Below are 23,365 nucleotides of genomic sequence, written 5' to 3'. Positions count from 1 at the left end.
CCCACAACAACATCAACTGGAAAACTTGTGCGTCATTTTTTTGCGTTGCTTTTTGTGTCGTCTCACACAGCCAGACCCAACCTTATCTCCACACTTCATGCTGCATCACAAGCTCAGCTGGTTCTGCTGTGAGATGAAAGCTCGCTCTGCTGCGTCAGTAGCTGCTGTATGTAAATGTTCTTCATAGACATGCCCTGTGGTGCACTGCCTGTTGGACTTACATAATATATTTTGTGTTTTCTGCCAAATGAACGCTGTTGAGATGCCTAATCTGACCCCTCATCTAACTGTGAGAATGAATCACATCACATTTACTAACTATTATTGGTTTATAATAATTAATATTGATTTCAACCAGGTTTTTTAGGATGGTGTTTTTCTAATAGAGCAACAACTGATACACACACCAACAAAATGGCAGATTCAGCAACAACTAAAGTCAGGACAAAGAGTAGCATTTCTTTCTGAAAACAGATTTAATTTACAAAGAGTCAGTGACAGTTTTACAGTGCACATGACACAAAATCACCACTGAAGGTTCGCAGAACCCTGATGAAAAATCAACAACAGTGCTGAAAATTACACCTAGACAACTGTAAGTAGGAGAAGAAATAAATGTTACATTTACATACACATACTGTGTGGTGTGACATCTCAGACTGTGCCCCATGGCAGAAACCGTGTGTGTGTAGGACCCTCTGAACGTGCTGTATGTATTGACCTGAATACTGAGACAACACCATATGGATCGACTGGCCAAGACACTCAGAAGACCTAAGGCCTAATCCCTGCTGGCTAAGTTGATTGGTCTGGGATCACTTTTAAAAGTGAGTGAAATTAACTGCTTTTCCATAACAATAAGAAGTTAGAGTGTCAGATTGTCCTTGCATAACAGTGGTCCTCTATAAAAACACAGTATTTTAAGTCAGAGCGGGCAGTATCGTGTGTGATCCTGAGGGAATCCTGATATTCATGTGAATTTGTGAAGAGAGCTGTAGTTTTCTTTTCGACGTTTATGATACTGGCTGAAATGAAAAACACTGAAGCAGTTTATTACGATACAAGAGAAGAGATACTGTAAGTCAAGGATGAACCCCTCAGTCTGTGGTTTAAATACAGGTGTGGTGGTGCTGTTATTTATGGTAAGAACTGTAATATTACTGTGACATATTTGCGCAGAATAATGAAAACCATGCGGTGGGATATTAGAATAAATGTTCATTATTGCTGCAGTTTGGTTGATGGCAAATATGTACAATGTTCTGTACATTGAACTCGATCCTGTCTGGCAGAGACTACGGGGCTTTACCTCCACTCTCGACTGTCTCGTCACTGTTACAGCCCTGTAATGTTTTCACCTGTGTGTGTATATACAGTATGTAACACCATCGTCATAATTCACTTCATCCACAAAGCTTTGGGATTAAACGAGCCCGTTCTGCATCTCCTGCCTGTCGAGAATGAGCTTTACATAACGACCGGGTACCAGATGGCAGTCAGTACTGGCTGTGCCATCTTTACCCCCTCCTCTCTCTGCATAACAGCCCAGGAGGACTGACAGTTGACTCAATATGTGCCATGTCAACATGGCAGAGAGGAAAAAAGAGTATTTCTAACATGACAGCAAGCACAACACTGCTGATTACGAGGGACAAATCTCATTTCAAGTTTAATGTGCAGTCTTTGAGCTAGTCATGCACTGTATTGCTGTTCTGTCTTTTGAGGCAAGACTCCCTTAAACTGTATTTGAAAGCCATTTAAATGCGGCAGTGTCTCATAGGTTACTCCTGCTTACCATTCATTCCCTGAGCAAGGTGAATGAGACCGGCGGGTTCAGTTAAACCTGAGTTTCCAAGGCGTCAAGGCCTTCTGGAAACAAAAAGGAGCTTATGACTGTGTTTTAGTGGCAGTGCATTCAGTAACAGCTGTTTTGTAGCATCGCTTATAAAAACGGTCACCATGCAATCCGACAGTTGGTGTTTCTATTCATAGATGCAAAGAAGTGAGATTTATGAGAGCATGTCCTGTAAGCATACGAGTGAAAAAGTCTGTGGATGCTTTTATAAAGATCTGTGATGATGGTGACATTCTGACGAAGATGTCCATTTTAAAGTACCGTCTTTTAAGACATCCAGAGAACCCAGTCGCACACGCACATACACATAAGAAGAAACTCGAATAATAGAAAACTTGCAGCATAATGTTTCTCTCCAGCTGTCTCACTCTCCAGCACACACTCGTACACCCAGACACGCACAGCAAACGAGGTTTCGGTTTTGGGATTGTCAGACAGAATGTTGCCCTGATAATCTCGTTGTGGGTGTGAAGTTCAACGGTTCATTTTTGGAAGATAACTGTATCTGAGCCTCTTATTCAATCATTCATTCATTCCCCTCCAGCACAGCCAAAAATCCCCCTGCACCTGTCACTCACTCGGCCTGGCATCACTGGCAGTCTGTTGGCCTCACTTTCAGACCCACACAGCTGTGTTGTAGTCAAACAAGGGCTGCATTTTCTCCAGACCAGTCTCTGGCTGTCTCCTGTCTAAATAAATCCCAGAGAATGGCTGCTGGTGGACCTGGGGGAAGTGGTGTTGGTGGTTCCTCTCTGCTTCAGCCAAATGCGGGCACAGCCTGCCTTTGCCCTGCTGTCCGTTTGCCCAGAACGGCAGGTAGAAGCTGCCTTTTGCGCTTTTAGGAACCAGTTTCTTCGGCCTTTTGAAGAGGTCGCCCTCTGGCAGCTCAGGAGCCATCCAGCCGGGTCTCTCTTTGAGCAGCTTGTCCCTGTCGGGCCGGACGCTGCGCAGGAACTTCTTGAAGATGTTTGTGGTTAAGGAGAACTTCCTGCAGATCTCCTGCGAGCGGCTGAGCCGGAGAGGGTGAGCTGGGGTGTCCGGTCTGTCCGCCCCTCCGTCCGCTATCCTCTCCTCTCTCCTCTTCCTCCTCTCCTCTTCTTCTCCCTCTTCCCTCTCCACCTCGGGCAGGTCCAGCCAGTTGCCCACGAGGTCGGCGAAGACGTTGTCCCCCAGCACTAAGGGCTGACGGTTGCGGCTGCGGCTCATGAGCGAAGAAGTCCAGTCGCTGCCGTCGTCTGTGCTGTCCTGGGAGTAGTCGCTGTCCAATGAAGGGCCCTCCCTAGAAAGGCTGTACAGGATCCCAGGCAGGTCCACCACCTGAGCATGATGGGGAGCCTGTGGATGAAGGTAGGGCCCTGGTGGAGGGTTTCCCACCATTGGTCCATAGAAATCCACCTGCGGGGCAGCGTACCCTGACCACCTCCTGGGTATAGACTCAAGGTCATTCTCGCTTCTCGCGCTTCGTGCGCTTCTCTTGCTTCTTTCACTTCTCTCGCTTCTCTCACTTCTCTCGCTCTCACTCTCAAGGCTGGATGCCGAGGAAGACGAGGTTCCCAGGCTGCTTCTGTTTTGAGACGGGCTCCTATCATCTCGACTGAAGGTGTATCTGCTCTCCAGAGACGGCCTCGGACTCTGGCTGGGCTCCTCGGGCATGGTTTGGCTGCCTGTGGTCAAAGCTGCTGTAGCTGCTGCCTCAGGAGCAGCTGGCGGAGGAGGATGTGGGAGTCCTCGGTTAATGGGTCGACCCGAAATGTCGAGGTTTTCTAGCGCTGTCTGAACCTGAAGGAGCTTGAGTTCCTGGAGGGCTCCCATCATTGAATTCATCTGAGCGTGGAGGCCATCTCCGGCTTCTTTCATAGACACCTGCAGGAGCAATAAAGAGATGATGATGAGAGACAAAAATCTAAGCTGTCCACCTTGTAGAGGTCATCAATTAAATCATTTGACTTCTCAGCCTCCTGCAAGACACATCTCATCCATCAAGCCCCCCCCCATCATTTATCTCAGCATCAGCACAAATCCAATTACACACCATCAAATGGCAGTATCAAAGGCATTAAATACATGTATTCATGAATAAAAATCACAAGAGTAGTCCTGCTTTTTGTCTCTGTGTCTGTCAGACTCCTCTCTCAGGCTGTGCACCTTGTTTAATTATGGGTCATGTGACCTAGTTTTGGATGACAGGCCAGGGTCCCATATGGCCTGCGTACGAGACTGCATCCAACCCGTGACAGCTGTAAAACAGACAAACTTGCCTTTTCTTTCTTTTACTCTTTATCTCGCTTTTTGCATCCATCCATTTACTTTATTCCATATTTGCTCCCTCCTTCGAGCTCTTTGTCTATACTCTTACTTCCCTCTGTGCAGCAGTAATCATACACTCTGCTTTTATCCTCCTCCTCTCTTTCTGCTCTCATCTGTTTAAGAGCCTGTGTCATGTGACCTGGGCTAACCGTCTCCTCGTGAAGACAGACAGAAAGCCCGGAGGCAGAATCGTGACCTGCGTCTTGACTTGCAGGCCTGAGTCATTTCACACCTTGACCCAGACTTTGAATCATTCTCTCAACGACAACAGGGTTTATCTTCGTCTAAGAACGTGCTCACATTGGCAAAAACTGATTGATGAGTAAACCTGCAGAGAACCCTCCCTTTTATTTAAGAAAAGAGAAAAAAACATCTGTGGGAAGAAGAAAGAAAGCATGCAAGGCATTTAGAAAAACGTGCCAGAATCTGTGTGGGTTGGTTAGAAACGTCTAAAGCTCACCTACTGTACAGCAGATAGGGCCGATAAACAATGCATTTCCGTATAAGCCAAGCTGTCTGTCAGGATCTGTGGGTAACTGTCATCTACACATGAAAGCAGTTCATTGCACACAAAGCGGGCCTGTGTCATGAGAGCAAACAGCTGCAGCACTTTAAAATGAAATACCCGCTGAAAATTAAAGACAAGTACTTGCAGGAGTCACATCTCAGTCGATAAAACAAACTATCTGAGTCTGTAGGCATCGAACCCACAGCTTACCTTCTGCAAACTTCCACAAAGCAGGAGGTGTGGATGTCCCTGTCTGTCTCTGTTCGCCTGCACCTCTGCCAGCCTGTCACTGTCTCTCACCTTTCAAACACATCAGTGTGACAGCCCCTATATGTATCGCTCTCCAATGGGGGGACACCGCTGGGCGTGACAGCCAATCAGTGCTGCCCGTCTAGACTATAACCCCCAAACGGCGGGGGGGGGGGGGGTGTGGTCACTCAGGCGGAAACTGACTGACAATGAGAGAAGCGAGAGGGGAGATGGTGAACAGGAGGGATGGTGAGAGTCAGCCGGGTGAGCAGGGATGGAAAGAGGGGAGGGGGAGGGGAGGGGTTGCATGCGATGGGGAGGGATCCCTCGCCATATGTTTGGATGTCGAAGAGAAAACTGTTGATGGATTTAATTATGGATGACACCGTAAGAACACAGGAGGGGGGGAGCTCTTGGATGGGAGAAGAGGGGGCTGTGATACTTAATCTTGAGGGAGCAGTGATTGTGTTGACCCCCCGAGTGGGAAAAGTAGCTGCGCAGAACAACTGACGTAAAGCATTACAAACAAAGCGACCTTTAAGCACCGTGAGAGGCGGAACTGTTGCAGAATGAGGAGTTTACTGGGAAAACAGACAAATGTTATAGAAAACAAAAAGTCTCGGGCTACACTTCGATTAAAACAATGCAATTATGAGAAAACAGCAAATATCCAAAAACTCAAATACATATGTACCTCACATTTGCTGGCCCTCAATTATGATTTACTTAAGTGAAATGTTGGCTTTTCTGAGGCTCTAGCAATAGTGTTGTCATTTTTTAGGTTCAAGACATTCATGGTCCCCTGAGGATGAATCTTACTGACTTTTCCTTTTGCTCCACCTGGAGGTCAGCATGAATATATAAAGCTAATCCTTAGAGGCACTTTGAGCTAAATGCTAACATCGGCATGCTACCACTGCAAACTAATATAGCGAACGTGATAAGTGTAATTGCTAAAAATCAGCATGTTAGTGTCTCATGGTGAACATGTTAGCATGCTGATGTTAGCATTTAGCTCAAAGTGCCTCAAAGGATTTGTTTTATAAATCATTGGATTATTCTCCCCGTTATTTTCTCGATAAATCATTCAATTTAAAAGACACAGTTTCACAGAATCCAAGGCGGTGTCTTGTTTTTGTCCACGCAACAGTCTAAAACCAAAGATATTCTATTCATGATCAAATAAAACAATGAAAAGCAGGGATGTTTCAATCTGAGCTGATCAGAGAATGTTTGGCATTCCTCTCTGATAAATTACTTAATTGATCATCAGAATTGTTGTTCACTTTCTGTTCACTGACTAATTGTCCGTTTCACTTGCTCTGTACCTTGACACTTATCCAATACCCTGCACCATTAACGTCAAACCTCTGGGTTAAAACACTTCATCACTAACATATGGCTGAGTAGGTGCACCGGGGCGTGAATAGCCTCCAAGATCAGATAATAAGCCTATCAATGCACATGCTGGGAACAAAGGCCTCTGAGCTTCCCGTTGGCTCGCTAAATTAGGCAGCGAAGGTACGTGTAATTAGCACAATCAGGTTGTCTCTTGTCTTTGTGCCTTCCACATATGGCTGACTTCATTAGCCGCAATTCCCCGTGTCCCGGGAGAGGCTGGGAAAGAGCACATAATTATGGTTTACTTTCCTCCACATCAGAAGTCAACAAGTCTGAAGACAAGATGATGCGCAGATTTATGTATTGTTGTTACATCCTCAGAGGCAGACATGTGGCTTCAGCGAAGTTTATTCAGGGCTCAGTGGAGGGATTACCGCACTCTGAGCTGCTGGAGGAATCTGGACCACTTTAAGGTATTAAATCTGTTTTTTGAAATATTATCTCGTCAGCAGTCCATTCTCATGCGGTCTGAACAGGCCGCACCTGTTTGCACATGCTAACCAAAAACACCCTAATTTAACACTCACATGCAACTTTTCCATTATCCCCCAAAACACAGGCATTCCTACCGGTTATTTAAAACACACTGAGTTGTTTACTGGCATTACTATTCTAAGGCAGCATTAATAATTCATATTGTGCCCTGGGGAACAAACAGAGGAACAGTAGTAAACTAAACCCCATTATTCCACCTTACCATGCCAGCTAACTCCAGGCGCTCCACCTCTGCCATTTCAAGGCTGAACTCTGTGGCCTAAATATGTCAGCCTCTTCAAACTCCATTCTGGCGTCTGCCCAGGACGCTAAAAGTGACTTTACAATAATGCCCCGCGGCAGTTTGTAGTTTAAACACAGATGTTGTTCATCCTGAGATGTCTCACTTTTGCAATGTGTGAATCAGCTCAGGGGCCTCATTAGGACAGAGACCCGGAGGACCCGACCGAGCTTACACGAGCACCTTCAGGACTTACCCACAAAAACGAAGATGAGGAAAAAAGAAATCGTCTGTCTAATCAAATTTAATAAGAGAACTGGGATGAAATTGGGGCTGCGGGGAATTGCTGTACTGCCCAGAAACACTGGCATCATTAACCCAGTCTTGTGAAGTTTAGTGAAATCTTCTTTTTGAACTAAAGCCTCCAAACTATTTCAGCCATTTAATCCATCAAGCGTGCATTCCTATAAAAAGATCACTATAAAAAAGCAAGCCAAGTGAAAATCTGCTGAATGAATGAAAGAAGGACAAACAGGGGCTGTCCATATCCCCCCCCCCCCCCCTTCATTCCCCGCTACTTCTCCTATGCTGCGGTGATGCCAGCCAACCAGACATAATTGCCAATTAAGAGCTGAATGCTTCAAAGTTTAAGAACAATGGCTGGCAGTCTTGAATTAATGTTGAATGGAGGCTTATTAAAAAGTTCTGGCCATTTTAATTTAAGAAAAAAGAAGAAGAAATCACTTCATTATTTTATATTCTCACGTCAAGATCCATCTACTGCGAAGATGCGTCCAGAAACCATCCAATATGCATGCAAGTGAATTAAATACCACCAAGTATGAATAAATCAATGCTCCTCCTGTGCTGTCTGCCCAGATCGAGCTCTCCGCCTTCATCGCAGCCTTGATATCACCTCCTTCAGTTATGGAGGGAAAAATAAATTCACTGTGCAAACACACTGAGCTCGCACAAATCCACACACGTCCAGACACGCCTCGCTTGAACAAAGCCAGCGTCCTAGTTTTTTAAGGCGTGCATGCACGTTGTGTTCACTGATATACGTTCACTGGATTATTAGGTGAGAAATAAACACACGGACGAGAAGTCAAACACAAGCCGCCGCTCTGTTCCAGCTATGAAACGCCGGCTATTCACTGTTGTTGTTTATTTGTTATTGGCTGCAGGGGGAGGAAACAGTGAGGCCAAGGTTATCAGACCCAAAAGGTCTTCCTGTTTAGAAGGAGCTGGCCAGCAACTGCTAGTGCATTCCACCCTCTCTCCACCTCCACCCCTAATTAAAAATGAATGGTGGGCTGTGTGGGTCAAGGACAGGAATGGGGTCTCTGTCCGGGGGACACAGAGAGGGTCTCTGTGCCCGAGCCGCTGGACACGCCACAGACCGCTGCGTACAGCCCCGAGGTCGCCATCAAGAGGGCAGTAAAGCTGCGGAGCGTCAGCTGGAAGAAGTAAATTACTGTGCGCGCGGCCATGAATGCCTCTTTGACGAAAAAGGTTATATGGTGACTCTGCTCAGTCCGAATGTCCTCGGGGGTCACGTCCAGGAGAAGAACAAGTGTGAATAATGCTCAACAAAAGAGTTTCAGACACAAATACCTCTTCTGTGACGTCACCACACACTGGTTGTTAAGTGCGAAAGTCCACATTTTTAACCCAAATTTTCTACTTAATATTCTATTTGCTGACTTTTGTATGTCTCACTATATGATGAGTCCCCACATGAGTTCACCTAAATTAGAAAATAAACAAATAGAACTCAAACTTCTCACCTCCTGTCAGTGGTGTCTAGCCTGGTAGATAGTTTTGCTCTTATTTGCCCAGTTTTTGAGATATTCCTCTGTCAGAGTTCTGCTTCCACCCCAGCGACACCGAGAAAACTGACACCACCTGTCGTCAGTAGGTAAAGTTTATTTAGTGCAGCACCTGATTTTTAAGAAAGGACATTTAATAATAATTTTAGAGGATTTGTTAGATAATCTATAGACATCACCGTGAATAATTTTCAGTGGAGACACAAACATCCCAGTGGCCACCAGGATGGGTGCTGGATCAAAGAACCATCTAGCAGAGCTGAAACAAATAGATCCAAGTGGCTCCCGTGAGAAGGATTTGACGTTTTGAGCAGCAGGCTCTTCACTTTTCAGTGGAACTACTTTCTTCCAAAAAATAGTTCCTGTGAAAACTCCTGACAGCGAGTTCTGTGGGTTATCCAGAGCAATGGGTTGTTAGATGTTTCTTTCTGGAAGATGCTCATGCATTTTTTAAACTGTAACTTCAACTGCAGTGCTGTGAGCGCAACACGGGGCAGAAATCGGTTATCCCAACAGCCTGGCAAATAAAAGCGCAACTATTGAGCAAGGTAAGAGGAAATGGAGAAGTGGGTGAACTGTCCCTTTAAAACAGAGTCTGTTCAGACCAAATCTATCACTTCTTCTCTGACCTGCCACCCGGCAGAGATTCCCTGATGGCCTTTTCAGAGATGGGTGGTGGTTTAATAGCTCGTTTCCTGCTAGAGCTCATTTAAGATCACAAAAATGCACAAATCACAACAGCAGTGCTGCTGTGGGAGGATGATCACGTCTTGGCAAATGATGTTTGGAGACAGTCTGGGACACGGTCTCTCGTCTTCCGGGAAAATCTTCACAGTGCACAACGATGGTTAGGTAGATACTAGCAGCTGACGTCAGCACCTTGTGTGTGGGCAGCGAACGTGCACGGCTGATTCTTCAGCCCACAGTTGTGACGTCGAGTGCGATGTTAATTTTTGCAGAGGCTCCAGATTGCGCCCCCGTCTTAGTCTAACTTCAAAAGCGATATAAATGCGGAGCAGCATCTCCTGATGAAAATGCATGTGATCGCAGTGAGCTTTCATGATGAGCGGCAGGATTTTTGTGCAGCGTTTTTATTAATATACATTTGGACGCTCACTGAGTTCAGTGATTCATTGGGAGGAAATGGGAATGGAAAAAGCTGCAATTCAGCAATATTTTTGCATCAACGCTGGATCAAACGATGGTGTATTTTGAACCAGGTTGCTTGTATTGATGAATTATGACCCAAAGCTGCAGTTCCAGTTGGTTCTACAGAGCATTTCAGCATCTTTCAGCTCCTTGTTTTGATTTTACTACCGTTACCATTACTGTGCCTTTTGGTTCACTCTTAACGTACACTACTTGCTCAGCATCAAACAGCTGACAAAGTTAGCGACTGGCTGGTGAACAAGTGGAGCATTTAGCAGCTGAAGAGCCACATATTTTTCTCAGGAGCTGGAGGAGACCAAACTCAGAGCTAAAAAGAGATTAAATATTGTACTTTTATTAGTCGGGTGTCCAGAAACATGACTCCAAATAAATACTGATGCTGTTTTGTGTCTGCTGGCTGTGCAAGTAAACATCATTATCACCACAACGGCGATAATTTGTCAATTTTCTGTTCACAGCTTGTTCCGCTGCCCCCTAGCAGCCATAATAAAATCAATTATAGCTGCTTTAATGCATTATACAACACATCTTCCATTTGAGCAGCTACAACAACATGAGAGAGCACAATATTGACCTAAACCTCAGAGAGAGCAGCACCCATGAGAAATAATCCACACATTTTTCTTCAAATGAGGGCAAGCAGAGGAGAGACACAGCTCGATCTTAGCCCACATGTGTGCTTCCAGCAGCAGCATTTATTAACCACTCAGCTGTCTCTTGACACAATAAATCCTAAACGTCTTCATTTCCATTCCGTGAACTACGATAAAGCAGGTTACACGTCTGACCCGCGGTGATGAACAGGCTTTGTAAAATGTTAGCAGCTCCATCTCAAACACAATGATCACCCATGCAAAACCCCACGGCCGGCCCCGAGAGCTGGGCCAATTTTAGCCGAGGGGAAGGAAGGGCAGCTTGGAGAATAGGAGCCGCGAGGGAGGCACCAAACAAACGATCTTAAAGTCAAACCACTACACCGCTTTGTGTTGTGTACAATTTTGTGATCCCCCACCCTAAAGGTAACAAAGAGCATGCGACTCTGAGGCGCGCGATCTTTCCAGAATACGCCGTAAGTTTGGCGCTTGTGCGAGTTTTTCTCAGATTTCATGATCTCATGCTTTCTGGCTTCGGTGTCGAATTCCAAAGTGAGAGTCACGTTTGAAAACGTGCCTCAGGTGTGGAAGGGATAAAGGAGCATGATGCATATGAAATCAGCTTCAGCGGTGATGGCATCAAAAGGTTCGACTCACGCTTTAGCGTCTGAAGCGCCGGAGTTAAACAGGTGTGAGCCTGAGACGAGATGACTCAAAGACATGTCAGCGTTTGTTTCTTCGACTCTCCGTAGGCAGGAAGGGCTTATGTTGTTTTTTTTGTCATGGCTCTTTGTCTGTTGTGTGAATAGTGAGTCATGCATGTGCCGGTACTTAAAAATATGTCATTGTTACCAGTATATCCTCTGGATTTATACAGAGCCTTGCAGTGCTTTTTGAAGGAAGCTAACAGCCTGTTGACAAACCTTTGAGAAGTGATGATACTATCCTGACTTGACTTTTAGTGTCACTTCAGTGTTGGATGTGGTCAGCAGTAAGGACGAATAGCCCCGGGCCCTGTCGGGTGAAGGGTCAAATGTTCAGGCGTGACCTGACACTACCCCACACAGACTGACCCGCCCGACCCCTGACACAGTGTTCACACTTTCGTATGACACTGGTCTTCTTTTAGAGCCGACAGGGTTTCAGGGCGTCTAATGTGGAGCATTCAGTTCACAGCTGTAACTTATGTGACTTTTAGCTTTGGATGCCACGCTCACATTTCTGCGATGCTGCCGACGCTGAAAACTACAGAGATTTGCCTCCTCTGAGAAATGCTTAGCTGCTTCAAGATGGACATTTAAAGGGCCACACTAGTGACCTCCTTGTCGAGCGAAACATCGATGAGGACGGATGATGCGTCGCTCCTGACTGATTAGGTTAAGGTTAGGGCAAAATAACTCCTCCGCAATAGAAAACAGCAATGATGCACCCCATCAGACCTACCCTCTGGACTCACGTATGATTGGTTGAACACAACTGAACCATAATAATTATTATCTGTAACAACTGGAGGCCTGCATGTAAGTGTTCTGTTCCTTCAAATCAAAAGGTCCTCCTTCAAATTAATGCTGCATATTTGTCTTTTTAAGGAAAAGGATGACAAGCCTATTTGAATTTGACACACACACATTAAACAGGACTGTCCTGAAACTCAACATGTTAACTGTACCTGCGTGAGTCTAAACACAACAGATAATTAGTGACATTAACTGTCAAATAAGAAACCAAAGTATATCAACATGCGATTCGTTAACTCTCACACTGACTTCGCTTTAAACTGGTCTATAGTTGAATTCCTGACCCATCTGGTCTCCCCTGTGAAGACTCTCTGGTGACAGTGAAAAACTACTCGACTCCGCGTGGCAGCAGGTGTAAGTCGGTTGTTAGATGTGTGTGATCTCTGGATTGCAGATGGAGCTGCTTTACCACTCTCCAGTGAGCCCTGGATGAAAAGCCGTCACAGTGGAAAGAAAAGTGACAACCTTGGCATAGAGGCCCCTTGTTTTCTGAACAACAGATTGCATCCCACATGGTCCCGTGCAGGGAGGAGAGCGCCTCGGCTTTTTAACCGGCATCTGCTCTCCGTCCTCCTGTTTGATCCCCGGCACGGCGCGACACTTTTTCTATCATGTTACCAAACCGCGATATGGCAGCTATAACACAACATGTCCTCCTGGCGTCGGCGTCGACTCCCCCCTGAAATCTCGAGTGCCACTCCGCAGACGTGTGGCTAATTTGGAGACGCGAATGAAGGAGTCACAGAGCAGATCGCGCTGCAAAACACGCAGCCATGCGAGGCTTTTCTGTGGGCCAGTGGCTGGATGGAGAGAAAAAAGAAATCTGTGTCTGCTTTGAAGATGAGTCCAAATGAAATCTGTGCCAGTTAAGGCTCCTTTTGAAAATGGGTCCACAGCGTGTCACTGCCAAATGATTCGGGTGTGAGGGTGCAGCTCACGCATTTTGTTCCTACGCTTCAAAGACCGGGGGTAAGAGATAGCACTCTAAATTTGCCACCATCAAACAAATGTGTTTATTAGAGAAGAGGAGATGTGGACATGTTAAATAAGGGAGACCGACGAATTCGTTTAGGGCGCGTTGATGTGATGAAACTCCCTGTGACTGCCAATTCCACTCACTCCCCTTTGAAAGCAAGACCTCACAGCTGTCTGCTGCAGGGCTGCAACCAACCATGCTTTCCCTAATCGATTACTCTGATCATTATTTTCTTCATTGATCGATTTTGCCTATAAAATGTCTCTCAGTTGTTTTGCTAGATTAACAGACCAGAACTCAAACATATTCAGCTTACAGTGGTACAAACTCTTTGCATCTCTGCTTGAAAAGTAAACCAAATTAATAGTCGGCTATCAGAATAGTCGATCAGCTAACGACAAATCACATCGAAATACTGTGAACAGTACAACTGTTTCTTTCAGGAGGCATCGGCCTCTTCTGTAGCAGAGGAGGGAAAACTGTCTTGAGCTCATTACGCTTAAAACATCTGTCCCAGATGGGTGGACAGAGAGGAGGAGGAGGACACGCTCACACGCCTCTGGTGTGCTCAAAGCTTTAAAACCCACACAGATTAATGAGATTTAAAAAAAAAAAACACACGCACACACATGCACCCCCAATTCAAGCTGGAAACTGGAATATGAGGGACCGGGCAGGACATGCACTGATGATACAAAGAAATGTTTACACGCACATTTGTTTGATGAGAAATGTGTACTTCATTTGTGGTTGCACGTTGAAAATGTAAAAATGTGCATTAATAAAGTAGGAGAAGATCCCTCAGTGCAGGCTGCAGGAGGAGAAGTACTGTAGATAGAACCGAACCTACCAGTTCTTGCTTCAGTCGCCTCAGACACGCGTCCATGTTTTTGCTTTCTGGTTTGGAGAGCCGCTGTTCCATTTCTTTTTTTTCCTACTTGAAATGTGGGGATCTCAGATGAAACGCGTCGCCAGTCGTCGCTCGGGCATGACTATGAGAGCTTTCTGCCGGCCAGGAGGATTGAAAACATCGCTCCGGCGGAGAGCAGAGAGCAGTTTGCAGTCGGAGATGCGCAGATCCTGCTGAGGAATGCGTAATGACGCGACTCCTGTAATTAAACGAAGCAACTCCTGATGACGGGGATGCGTTTACTCCAAAAAATGATAATGAGGTCCTTCATGTGGCTGCATCAGGAGACTCAGTCCGTGTGTGTGTGCGTGTGTCTCAGTGGTTGCTGCTCGGCTGCTGTCAGCCTGCTTTCTGTATGTGTGTGTGCGTGTTTGTTGCTCAGCCCCCCCTCTCTGCTATTTTCCCATTCAAGAGGAGCGCTTACGTTGCTCATTCAATTTCCTCCAATGAGTGAGCGTCTCCGCACGTCCTGAATCTCATTCAAACCTGGATCAAACGGGGATCCGTCATTTATCATGGACGCACAGAGCAGCTTGTAGTCATTTCACAGAGATATGAGGAGGCACACTCACACATCTGGAGTTATTTGAGTCCAAGCTGAGGGATCAGGTAGATGGCGCGTGAGAAATAAAAGGAAATATTCCATAACACTGACAGACTAGTAGAGCAGATTCTGCAGCCACTGTTGGGCCGGAGGAGGAAGTTTTAAGGAGGATGTGTCTAAAAGAAAGCATGTGTGTCATGAGAGGAGCCTATAGGGAGAGTTTCCTGACCACCTTCACTGCGCGCACGAGAGGAAGCACCTGAGCCACGAGCTTTTGTTGCGTGACCCGGATATAATGCGGTATTAGCAAGGGAAGGAAGAGCTGCATATACAGGAGAGCCAGTCTGGAAGTTGTTTATCACTCCATCCCTCACGGTATAGATTTGACATTACTGAAAGGTTGCACATGCACAATCTAAAACATTCACTCTCAGCCTGAGGATGTCAAGGAAAACTGCACAAGGTCTGTCTGAGCTTGAAGTTCTTGTGTTGGGATGTTTACATTAAGGGGAATAGTAAAAATCTGTTCTCTCTCTGCTCTGTAGTGCATGAATGGATGAGAGAGATGTACAGTCAATATCAAAATAAGTGTTTAAAGCCACTTGATCCAGTTCCCCCCTCTTCAAAGACCTTTATCTGACCGTCAGGACACTTGGTGTCCTCTGACCTGCTTCTGTCTCTGCTCAGGAAGTTTTAATATCAGGCCTGATGTTGCTGATGGATCCCAGATGGACGGACAGATGCTAAGACAGAAAGAGAAGGAAGCTGATCTAACTCAGATCCCAAAAAGCAATGAAACAGACAAAATGAATGAATCATCTTAGCATAACTTAGAGGAAGAGCTTTGCCTGACTTGTGTATGCATTGTTTGCAGACATGAATGTATCTCACCCACGTCGAGGTTTGAATCAGCTCTTCTCAGCGTGAAGGCGTAGCACTCTGTGTTCATCAGTCGAGAGGGAGATGATGGCACGCGGTGCCCGACTCTGACCCCGACCTGCAGCTGCTTCTGCTGCATGTGTCCACTTCCTGACGCAGCGTGCGTTCATGCTGACAGCTGGGAGGAAGTGTCCCCTCAGATCACTCAGAGCTGAAACACATGCAGCGACCGCAGCAACTGTCTGCATCACTGCGGACGCACAGCATTATCATCATTCATGTGACTCACGCAGTGTTGTGACTTGTTTGGCTGTGCCTGTATTTTTGAGTTCAGGAGGAATGAGAAAGGACAAAACATGACTGTCCTTTGCAATGGAACTGCTCCGACACATGCAGCGCCGGTGCTTTGTGAAGAGATTAAACCTGATCAATTTGTTGCTCTCTGACAATAATGTGCATCACTTTTTTGAGGTTTGGGGAATGGTGAATGTGCTCATTTTGAGTCCAAGTATGGAGTAAAGTAAGGTTGTACTTTCCCACCACTAGTTGCATCAAGTTTCACTTATAAAATCAAACAACATACTTCCATGCATGAACACGCAAGAGCCCTGCTGGACTCCCAAATTATCTACAAATTCGAAGCACAATCATTTGTCAAACGTGATGCTGCCACCATCTGCGATCTGTGTGCAGGCAGAGCATCTCAGTGATGCGTGACTGTGAGGAAACCGTGACTTCAGCACCAGCCGACTCTGTTTGAAGCTCACCTAAATGATGCATCAGATCCATTAATGGTTCTGTACATTAATTATCTCCTTGTGCTTGTCACGTCTCAGCACTGTAGTGGTGAGAGTAATTGGATGAGACGATCCGCTTTCATGTTTTAGACCTGCTCTGCGATGATGCAGCGTCTGCCGCTTCATGTAGTGACTGTCATTCCTAAACGGTGACATGTGTAATAAAACCACATCAGGTAACGCCTTCATCTCATCCTGTTACATAAAGCAGCAACTGTTACCTAACACAAGAGAGCTGATAAAATACAAGATAATAGGAAAGAATAAGAGGAATCCAATAACTTGAGTTATTACCCAGTTCTTATTATCACAACATAATATTATTTTATTATCAAACATATTAGGTTCCTTATGAGGGGGTGATTAGTTAGGGATAAAACATGTATATGTAACAAGTTTTTTTTTTATGTGATAGTCACTGGTAGATGTTGGTTAATCAATCAGTCAAACAGCGGAAAGCTGATCAAATTAATTTTGGTGATCAGTTAATTGTTTAAGTAATTTTTGATGCAAAAAATGGCAAAAATTATTTGATTCCAGCTCCCCAAATGTAAGAATTTGCTGTTTTTCTTACAGTTTTCTACCTTAATAAGTAATGCAAGTAATGTAAGTTGACTATCTTCTGGTTTTTGACTGTTGGTCAGACAAAGACGGCATCATCTTTGGCTCAAAAAGGCTGTGATGAGCATTTTTCACAGCCTCCAGTTAATCAAATCAATATTGAGCGTTTAGTTGATTAATCAAAAAAAGAATTGGCAGATTAATCAAAAATGAAAACTGTTGTTGACTGTGTGCGTGTGTCTCAGTGGTTGCTGCTCGGCTGCTGTCAGCCTGCTTTCTGTATGTGTGTGTGCGTGTTTGTTGCTCAGCCCCCCCTCTCTGCTATTTTCCCATTCAAGAGGAGCGCTTACGTTGCTCATTCAATTTCCTCCAATGAGTGAGCGTCTCCGCACGTCCTGAATCTCATTCAAACCTGGATCAAACGGGGATCCGTCATTTATCATGGACGCACAGAGCAGCTTGTAGTCATTTCACAGAGATATGAGGAGGCACACTCACACAATGCAAGTAATGTAAGTTGACTATCTTCTGGTTTTTGACTGTTGGTCAGACAAAGACGGCATCATCTTTGGCTCAAAAAGGCTGTGATGAGCATTTTTCACAGCCTCCAGTTAATCAAATCAATATTGAGCGTTTAGTTGATTAATCAAAAAAAGAATTGGCAGATTAATCAAAAATGAAAACTGTTGTTGACTGTGTGCGTGTGTCTCAGTGGTTGCTGCTCGGCTGCTGTCAGCCTGCTTTCTGTATGTGTGTGTGCGTGTTTGTTGCTCAGCCCCCCCTCTCTGCTATTTTCCCATTCAAGAGGAGCGCTTACGTTGCTCATTCAATTTCCTCCAATGAGTGAGCGTCTCCGCACGTCCTGATTGTTTGTTGTGGTCCTACACATTTTATTTAATTGCACTTTTAGAAGATTTACATTATCTAGCAATAATTACATGGAAGGAAGTAAGAGGGCAAGGAAGGACAGGAGGAGGGATGGAAAGGAAGGGAAGAAGAAGGAAGGCTGCTGTCAGCCTGCTTTCTGTATGTGTGTGTGCGTGTTTGTTGCTCAGCCCCCCCTCTCTGCTATTTTCCCATTCAAGAGGAGCGCTTACGTTGCTCATTCAATTTCCTCCAATGAGTGAGCGTCTCCGCACGTCCTGATTGTTTCCTCCAATGAGTGAGCGTCTCCGCACGTCCTGATTGTTTGTTGTGGTCCTACACATTTTATTTAATTGCACTTTTAGAAGATTTACATTATCTAGCAATAATTACATGGAAGGAAGTAAGAGGGCAAGGAAGGACAGGAGGAGGGATGGAAAGGAAGGGAAGAAGAAGGAAGGCTGCTGTCAGCCTGCTTTCTGTATGTGTGTGTGCGTGTTTGTTGCTCAGCCCCCCCTCTCTGCTATTTTCCCATTCAAGAGGAGCGCTTACGTTGCTCATTCAATTTCCTCCAATGAGTGAGCGTCTCCGCACGTCCTGATTGTTTGTTGTGGTCCTACACATTTTATTTAATTGCACTTTTAGAAGATTTACATTATCTAGCAATAATTACATGGAAGGAAGTAAGAGGGCAAGGAAGGACAGGAGGAGGGATGGAAAGGAAGGGAAGAAGAAGGAAGGATAGGAAGGAGGAATTTGTATTTGGACTATGACAATTAGAATATGCTTTGAAGATTCTATGAGCTAAAATAAATACACTAAACATAATTTGCCGGCATTATCTAAATGTTGGAGGAAACGTATGAAGGACAGGTTAATATTTTCCATTTTCTTTTTTTACTTTCCCAACTATTTTCTATTTATCATTACTCACACTAACACACTAATGTGATGGACTGGGGGTTATGAAAACAATAATTACATCATTAATGTAGTGAAGAAAGTATGAAAAATGATTAGCAGTTGCTAACAGTACCTACATGTTCTATACTGATCTTACACTAAAGGACTTATGTGGCTCTAATGCATATTTATTGACCTTTGGTATCAGTTTGTCTTCTTTTAAACAGACTTTAACATTGTTTGTGCACCAAAGATGTTAGTACAGTGCCATCTAATGGTGAGGCGCAGTCACTACAAGACTTACAGTAATAAGTGTTAAAAGCTGCTTTTCCAGATTCAAGATCATTCAAGATTCAAGATTCAATCTTGAATCCAGAGCATCCTGGATACCTATAAGCAGCAGAAAGTACAGTATTAAAGTAATCCACATTTACTCAAATACTGTACTTAAGGACACATTTTAGGTACTTGGACTCTTCTTTTTTTTTACATGTTGTTTTAATTCCACTTTCTACTTTTACTCCACTTCACTTTGAGAGGAAAATGTTGAACTTTTTACTCATTGCATTCTCATTTTATAATGTAAATGGTAACTTACCAGTTAGATTATAAATTGAGAATTTTACACACAAACCATATGAAGATCTTACAAAACAACAGTAAAATGCTGCCACATTGTGGTTGGAGTCTGGTGAACTCGGGGGGGGGGGAAAGAGATTTTGATGATGACTTCACTTGTAACAATTTTCATATGTAGCAGCAGAGACTGTTTTGAGACAAACAAGCTGAAATGGGAAGCAGTTGGATGTGTGGGTTTTTATGTCCAAACTGAGTTAGTCATGTCTGAGTCATCCAGTCCCTCCGTGTGATGACATCCCACAGACCACCACTAATGACGGCTGATAAGCTGTGAGAGATCAGAGTCACTCATGTGGCCGGCAGTGAAACACCTGGTTAAATACATGCAACTGGTGTTTAAGAGGTGTGTCAGAAGCAAAACTTTCCTTTGACTTTGTGCATCATGTTGGTTGTGATGTTGCTTTTGCTCGGCGTTAGTTGAGTTTTCCGTCTTTGCCTTTTGCTAACCTCTTTGCTACAGAAGCAGTTCAGTTAGTCATGTAAAATTTCTTCACTTCCAGTGGTCACTGGGGTGGCCCAAGTGGGTTAGGGTTACATAGGCTTACATTCATTTCCTGGAGACTTACCCTAACCATAACCACTACTCGCCTAACCCTTAGCCTAACCTTAACATTTAGTCACTAATGTTTTGGGGACTTGTGTTTTGTCCCCATAAATAAGACAAATCCCCACAATTTGACTGTGGAAACAGATTTATGTCCCCACAACATCAGTAATACACCCCCTCACACGTTGGAGTGGCATTAATTTACCATTTCTCTTATTTACTTTAATGACTAACATTACAGTTTCTTGTATTCCTGTGTTTACATTTTTAAACACATAAATAGTCATAACAGTCCAAACACAACAGAGACAAAACTTCCATTCGTCTTTCTTTAAGTCTTCAAAAAGAAATTGAACCTCCAAAAATAGAAAAAGAAAACAAGACACATTCAAAAACATTTTGAACTAAAGTCCCGCCTCTAACTGGGCAGGTAGCCAATCATATTTTAGGATTATGGGGAGGCACTTGGTGTGGCCAATCGGATTTCAGTGGGGGCCAGTATCGCCCCCCCTGCACATTTTGTGGCTCCAGTTTGGATTTTGTTCCATATTGAAGATGATAATTGTGTTCAGAGTCACAAGTTATCTCACTATATTAAGCTGTATGATCAATAAGAGAAAACTTATCAGTACACTACACATCTGTCATTAATTACTGGAAAACGATACATTGTGCTGCACACAGTGAGAAATGTCTTGTTCAAAACTGTATCTCTAATATCAAAAAATGACTAAAATTGAAATAGAGTTTATGTTCTGGTTGAAAAAGATAACATGTATAATAAAGTAAAAATTAAACACAATTGGTCCTGAAACATACTAGATTTTTTTTATGTTACTCGACACAGTGTTCAGCCCCAATTTGATGACAGAAATGTGTGAAGGTATCAACTGCTATACTGAAAAAGTACCATTCCAGCCTATCACAGTTTACAGACAAATTAAAGTTGCATGTAATCACCGAATAAACTAAATGTTTAATTAGTTATCTAATCTTTCAATTCATAAATTGATCATAAAATCGTCAATATGCATTATGCCCCCCTAATGTGGGGCATAATGCCGCAACAAAAAGCCTAACAAATAATTTCCAGGGATAAATAAAGCAGATTTATAGTAGTTTTAGTAATTTTGCTGTTCCTCCAAGACCTTTAATTCACAGTATAAACACCCTTTTTTTAAATGGTGGTCAAGTCAGTAATTTCACTTTGCTAAAGTGGCCAAATTCAGCAGTCAACATCCAGATAGTGAGAATAATTTGGATTTTTAATGTGTTCAAATGTAAAGAAATGCATGTTTCCTCTGTGTTGCTCTTCCAAAATTACACTTAATTCTAAAGCTGCTTTGTAAAGCCGACTATTGATGTTTAGTTTATTTATAGGGGACAGTGCACATTGATCAACACTGACATTTAACAACATCAATGTAAATGTGGCAGCATCAGCCCAACAGCTTGTCTGCACACCCACATGAAAAGCTCAGGTTTGAACCATCGAATTATGAAAAAAAAAAAAAAACATGACTGAAGCTAAATATATATCTCTGTGCTGATATTTCCACGTTGGCGACATGAGAGAGAAGAAAAACGACACTCAGTTGTTGTGGCAGATTTTAATTTTCATCTGACACTTCATCATTGATATGACAAATAAACTGACAAGAGTACTGTAAACACAGCAAACAGACAGAAAAGCTCCGTTCAAAAGGATAAAAAGAAACAACACAAACAGCAATGCCAAGACTTTTAAAAAAGTGACCTCCACAATGCCTTTTGAAGTCAAGTCCATCAAACAGTAGTCACACTGGAGTGAGAGAAGTGCTTTCTGTTGAAGCATGATGGTGATCTATGATACTGCAAAAGCCCTAATGTGTCCATACTGCATCAGTGGTGACTGAGATACGAGTTATGACACCACGACAGAGCGGCCGCTCGTTATTTTCAGCGTTAACAGTGAGAAGAAAAATTATCTAAAGGGTTTGTAGTTTTTTATTTTTTTATATAGCAGCATAAAGAACATGACAAAATACAGGAATGCAACACAAAGTATACCAATACAGCAAAAACACTTCATGATCGAAAAACACGTGAAGTTGAACTGTAGTTTCCACTTTAGCAAAACAAACACATTATTTCATACAGATAAACCGATAACACGCGAGTAGTCACAAAGTATTCCAAACACCAGGCGTCGAGCAACTTTAACTGAGCAACGATGTGCAGCAGCTAGGTATATAAATAATGTGTCAATGCAGGAGTAAGGCCATAAACCAGACCAGTCATTTGTGGTTCGTTTTCTTTGCTGCCATCTTGTGACCATCTTTGAGATTTTCAGTTGAGACGTTCATGAGCCGCTTCACTAACATTCTTAGATTCAAAATTCTTTATCGAAAAAGCTCGACAAAACGATCCCAACTCAAAGCTTTCAGGCACGTCACATGTCCTTCATCAGCTCAGTTATCCTGCAGCTGTTTTTTTAATATATATCCATGTTGGCTTTAAATTTAAGCAGATTTTATGCATGTCAACAGTCTCCATGACAACTCATATGGCTGGAAACTTTGGAAAAGCCTTGAATTGGGACTATTTTGTCAAACAAGCATATTGTTATGTATTCTCATTAACCTGCACGTGTGCAATCTTGACATTCTTTACAAATGTAAATGTAAGACTAGTGATTAGCCGTTAGAAACAGTCATGAAAACACATTTGCCTCCTCATGAACAGCTAAGTCAGTTTGTCACGGACAGTTGGACTCAAGACACAAAATGGTACAACTGAAGGCAACCAGTTTGGGCTTTTGTTCCTCTGTTTGGTAGGAAAATGACAGGAAAGAGAGACGATGAGAAAATAAGATGCGAAAGCCCCAAAACCAGTTGTATGTTTGCATATTTTATCCTCGTTCTTTCCGTTTGAAAACTCGACAGATTATCAGGCTTCAATGCAGTTTTTTAGTTGCAGTTTTACTGACCATGAAATGAACTCATTCCTGTAAAGTTCTGGGTGGTTGTTTGATGTGACAGCGGTACTGAAATGCCCTCTCATGCTCACGATGAACACACGCAACATCATTGTCTGTTATTTTTCTCGTCAGCCTACGACACTCGGCGAGTGGAGGCGGACGCAGCTTTTGATTCTTCAATAAGACAAAAATCACGTTTATATAAACAGGATCACATACTCATATAGTAAAAAATACCAGATGTTCCTCATTACTTTAAGGGATGAGACTGTGAATATTCTATATATTTTTTGAACAAATCCTATAAAAAGACCAAAATCAACAATGAATCAATTCTACCAACAAGCACTGGCTGATATCTCTTATTTTAATGTGCTACAGACAGTGAACATGAGCACTGTAGTTTATTTAGCCATGTGCATATCCTGCTGCTGACACTTGCACTCTAAATATGTATTAATTCGCCTCTGGAAATAGTGCCAAGCAAATGCACTTTTTACTCCTGTTTGAGTGCTATTTGCTAGAAACTGCAGTGCCCAGGTGTCTGACGAAATTACTCAGCCTTTTTTGAAATTTCTTTTTTTTTTTTGTAATGCCTTTTTTAAAGAGTGTCTTCAGTAGGAGCTAATGGCCGTGGGT

The 23,365-nt window shown here is 43.6% G+C and overlaps 1 protein-coding gene across 1 annotated transcript; it reads right to left on the bottom strand.

The window, feature by feature from the left end:
* Positions 1-477: 477 nt before the first annotated feature.
* Positions 478-14,279, bottom strand: inka2 (inka box actin regulator 2). Its single transcript, XM_041956360.1, has 2 exons — positions 13,974-14,279; positions 478-3,718 (listed from the first exon to the last, which is right to left on the bottom strand). The coding sequence occupies exons 1-2, from the start codon at positions 14,043-14,045 to the stop codon at positions 2,471-2,473; spliced, it is 1,320 nt and encodes a 439-aa protein (XP_041812294.1). The 5' UTR covers positions 14,046-14,279; the 3' UTR covers positions 478-2,470.
* Between the last annotated feature and the right edge of the window lie 9,086 nt (positions 14,280-23,365).

This window comes from Chelmon rostratus, chromosome 2 (genome assembly GCF_017976325.1).
Source record: "Chelmon rostratus isolate fCheRos1 chromosome 2, fCheRos1.pri, whole genome shotgun sequence".
Taxonomy (NCBI): Eukaryota; Metazoa; Chordata; class Actinopteri; order Chaetodontiformes; family Chaetodontidae; genus Chelmon; species Chelmon rostratus.
This window is presented reverse-complemented; position numbering and strand designations above follow the sequence as displayed.